This window comes from Palaemon carinicauda, chromosome 29 (assembly GCF_036898095.1).
Source record: "Palaemon carinicauda isolate YSFRI2023 chromosome 29, ASM3689809v2, whole genome shotgun sequence".
NCBI lineage: Eukaryota > Metazoa > Arthropoda > Malacostraca > Decapoda > Palaemonidae > Palaemon > Palaemon carinicauda.
The window spans coordinates 23,941,949-23,946,777 of NC_090753.1; the positions used below are offsets into that span (position 1 = coordinate 23,941,949).

General features: G+C 36.1%; 1 protein-coding gene across 1 annotated transcript; it reads left to right on the top strand.

The window, feature by feature from the left end:
• The first annotated feature begins 2,644 nt into the window (after positions 1–2,644).
• On the top strand, positions 2,645–2,953 carry LOC137622447 (uncharacterized). Its single transcript, XM_068353054.1, has one exon. The coding sequence runs from the start codon at positions 2,645–2,647 to the stop codon at positions 2,951–2,953; it is 309 nt and encodes a 102-aa protein (XP_068209155.1).
• The last annotated feature ends 1,876 nt before the right edge of the window (positions 2,954–4,829 follow it).

Consider the following 4,829-nt stretch of genomic DNA (forward strand, 5'->3'; position numbering starts at 1 on the left):
CATTTCCATTTTGAAAAGCGAAAATCAAACTAAATTTTTATTAATATGGTATTTATTGCGATTTACAAACTAGATTTATGTTAAACATTTTTTATATAAATAACCAATGAAAGTTTATATCCTAATTAAAAAACCCAATATTTCAATTATTTGGTTAGTAATTTCCAACTCCTTCGTACCAATCTATCTTTGCCTTTAGTTCAGTCTGGAATTTCTTTCCAAACTTTCATATATCTCTCATAATATTTTCCAGTTAATCATTAATATTTTGAATATAAATTATCATTATCACACTTATCTTGCTACATAAGTATAATAAATTTTTATTGTATTATAGCTGAATGTATTCGTTTTTCATGAATAACTGATTTTTTTTTAGCATTCTGCCTATAAATACCATTAGATGGCCATAGTAGGGGCTTTGTCGGAATGAAATACTGGACAAATCCGATTTTGAGGAACAAATGGGGAGTTATCATGTGATTTTCTTAGCCAATAAGATACCAGAGACGTTCTGTTAGTATCCTCTCAGCCAATAAGAGGTCAGCAACACTCAGTACGGGTAAACTATCAATTAAAAGTTGTTTGGTTCTTAATTTGAGCAAAAGAGCCAAAGGTCAATTTATGAAATAATAAATAAAGTCCGTATCAAAAATATCTTCAAAAAAAGTAATTGTAAAGACTGATTAATGAACATTTTATATATCCATAATGGGATAGATTGAAAACTATTTAAATTCAGGCGATAATCATTACGATCTTTTGTCCGGTATTTTAAATATTTATAGGCAATTGTATAAGAGGATATAATTTCTTATATATTAGTGTTTTATCGTGCATTTAATGAAAATTCTCAAAGCTTTCCTAAGACAAATAGACGGCATTTGCACCTTTCTATCAGCAATATCATGCGCCGGATCATGGAAAAAAGGAAATATTGATATGAAAACAAAAGGGTGTTTCCAATGGTTCTAACAAGGTTGTATTAAGTGCCGGAAGGATTAGCCCAATTTAATTCCATCCAGGTGCGTATTCATATATAAACTGTCACTACCTACTCCTTTCTTATTTTCACTGTGCACCTTCAAGAGGGGAATACATTAGTCGAAATGTAGTGATTTTTTTTTTTTTTTTTTTTTACGATCACTTTTAAAGGAACATGTTAAAATGTTTGATTACAGTTGTAAGTAAGACATATCAGCCATTATGGAATACCTTCACTTTTCCAATATATTCAGTTGCAATGTTGATGTCAAGCATGTATTCAGAAATTACAAACGACTAGTGCACGGACGGACATTGCAGGAGGAAAAACCATTTATAGTTTCTTAAAGAGTGTCAGCAGGAACAAGTTGTACCGAAAAATGTATGTCTTTTCAAGCTGAACGTCAACATCGAACCCTTTCCTAATTCTTCCATGACACTTTTGGTATAGTTCTAGCAGAAGAGAATGAAATTAAAAGAAGGTGGGAAACTTATTTTGAAGGACTGTTGAATGAGGAGAGCCCAAGAACAGTATTTGGAGATGGACTCCAAAACAAGGCAGTTACCATAGGATTGACTAGAAGAGAAATAGAATAAGCAGTAGAGAAATATTATGAAAAATAGTAACGCTGCAGGACCGGATAATGTACCAGTAGAGGTATGGAAGAGTCTTGAAGAGGAAGGCATAGGTATCTTGTGAGACCTGATGCAAATGATATTCAATCAGGAAAAGATGCCAGAGGAATGGAGAGGAAGCCTAATCATCCCCATCTATAAGGCGAAATGAGACATCCAGGAATGTTGCAACTACAGAGGCATAAAGTTGATAAGCCATACTATGATGATATGGGAGAAGATAATTGAGAAGAGACTCAGAGATGAAGCAACAATTGGTGAGGAACACTTTGGATTCATGCCTGGAAGAGGGACTGTAGATGCATTATTTGCTTTGAGCCAGATGACAGAAAAACATCGGGAGAAACAGAAACGATTGCATATGGTCTTTATTGACCTGATGAAGGCATACGATCGAGTACCACGTCAGGAGCTGTGGAGATGTATGAGAGAAAAGGGAGTCCCTGAGAAATACGTAAGAATCACCCAAGATATGTATGAAAGGGCAGAAGGTTTCCCAGTAAATGTGGGACTACATCAAGGGTCTGCATTGAGCCCTTACCTATTTGATCTGGTCATGGCTGTTGTAACACAAGGTATTAGATATCAGTCTCCTTGGTGTATCCTCTTTGCTGATGATGTTATACTGTGTAGCCCTAGGCAAGAGGTAGTAGAAGGAGTGGAGACGAGAAATGGAAAATAGGGGATTGAAGATCAGCAGGAAAAAGACAGAGTATTTGATATTGAAAAATGGTGAGAATTGGGAAGTTAATTTACAAGGAGAGAGATTGAAAAGTGTTGAAAATTTCAAGTATTGAGGATAAACAGTTGCAGAGGATTTTGATCTGGAGGCAGAAATAAATCACAGAATACAAGCAGGATGGAATAATTAGAAAAAAAAAAAGTGTGTGGAGTGCTGTGCGACAGGAAAATAGGGGTTAAGTTGAAAGGTAAAGTACACAGGACAGTTGTGAGACCGGCAGTAATGTATGTAGCGGAGACATGAGCATTGAAGAAGATAGATGAGAAGCTGGAGGTGGCAGAGATGAGAATGTTGAGATGGATGTGTGGGGTGACAAGAAGAGATAAGATACGGACTAAGGTAATTAAGGGTACCACAAGAGTTAGAGAAAGTAGACTGAGGTGGTATGGTCATGTCATGATAGGAGATGAAGAGTATATTGGGAGGAGAGTGAGGGAAATGGAGGTACAGGTACCAAGAAGAAGAAGGAGACTAAAGCGAAGGTGGATGGACTGTTTTAAGGATAATCTTCGATCAAAGGATTTAACCGTTGATGAAGTGTGGGACAAAGGTAGATGGAGAACGCTGGCCAGAAACATCGACCCCACATAAAAGTGGGAAAAGATGCAGACAAATAAGAAGGATAGGTGTGACATTAAGAACTTATATCATTCAGTTGGTAGTGAAGTCTTGGGACAAACTGTTACAGTGAGAAAGCCATGGATATCGAATGATACTTGGGATACTATAAAAAGGAGACAAAGACAGAAATTAAATTGTTGAAAGTTTTCGAAGTAATGATAATTAGAAGGTCGAGCATGCTAAGTATTCCATTATCGACCAAAGAAAAGCCAGGAATGACTGGGGAGAGTATTTAGACAGTAAAGCAGATGAGGCCAACAAAGCTATGAATTCATGAAATGGCTATGGTGTGAGAATTGCTCATAGAATTATTAATGAAATCTCAACTAGGCCAAAGAAGAAGAAGCATACACCCATCAAAAAGAGAGATGGCTCTGTTATAGCATCAAAAGATGAAGAAAGACACCATGGATGGAACACTTTGGTGAAGTTATGAATAGGATATATGAAGGGAATAATTTGATTGATATACCTGAAGCTGATGAAGACCTTAATGTGCCCATTAATGACTCTAGTGTGTTTGAAGTCGAAGCTATCCTAAAAAAAACCAAAGAGATGGAAAGCCCCTGGATACGATAGGATAACTCCCAAGATGGTACTGGCTGAAAATGAAGTGACTCCCAGACTACTTACAAGATTATGTGGCATGAAGAGACAAAACCTGATGAATGGGAGTTATGAGTGTTGGTGAAAATAGCTAAAAAGTGAGACCAGACTGATTGCAATAATTACAGGTATAACACTTACGTCAGTTGTTATGAGAATATATAGTATGCATATTCTTAAGAGACTGGAGAGAAAGATTTATGTAAAGCTGAGAGATGAACTAGCAGGATTTAGAAAAGGTAGAAGTTACACTGACCAAATTTTCATTTGGAGACATATTGTACAGCAATGTGTAGAATGTAGAAATCCCCTTTTGATGGTATTTGTGGACTATGAAAAAGCCTTTGATAGTGTGCACCAGCCAATTTTGTGGAGAATCCTGCGTTTTTTTATGGAATTCATCTTAAATATGTAAATTTCATTAAGTCTGTTCATGAGCATATCAATTGCAAAGTTAATGTTAATGGAATCTTATCAAGCGAATTTCCAGTGAACAGCGGAGTACTCCAAGGCAATGTGTTTACACTTATGTTGTTTATCCTCCTCATGGACTTTGTACTGTGTAGAACAGTCAGAGTTGGTGGAGAAGGATTGGACTGGTTTAGATATAGGAATTTAGCAGACCTATAGTATGCTGATGATGCTTTTCTTTCTTAGCAGAACACCACAGGATTTGCAATTCCTGCTTACCAGAAATCATGAGATATCACACGAGGTGGGGCTCACGATAAATAGAAGAAAGACAGAGATGATGAGAACGGAATATGCAATGGAAGATAAAATATCCTTGGAAGGAGAAAGCATTAATGGGTTAGAATCATTCAAGTATTTAGGAACAATAATTTCAAACACAGGGTCTTTAGAATTACAGTTTAGTGAAAGACTAAAAAAACCAAATCAGGCAATTACTAGGTTAAGTAAAATTTGGAAATCAAATCACATAAAATTTCATATAAAAATCAGACTATATGTCAGTTTAGTGGGATCGGTGTTACTTTATGGACATGAGTCATTGGATGACACTGAAACAATCTCCAATTGATTTAGTAGATTTGAAAATAAAACCCTCAGAAGGATATTTGGAATTAAATGGCAGGGCAGGATTAGAAATAAAACTATAAGAGAGATCACTCAAGTACCATATATGGATGAAATCATGATGAAGGGTAGATGAAGATGGTTTGGGCATGCTCTTCGCACTCCCCAAGAGAGATTAGCTCACTAAACGTTTAACTGGGCT

Excerpts from the sequence above, each read along its gene's own strand:
- LOC137622447 (XM_068353054.1), top strand. The coding sequence starts at position 2,645 with ATGAGAATGTTGAGATGGATGTGTGGGGTGACAAGAAGAGATAAGATA.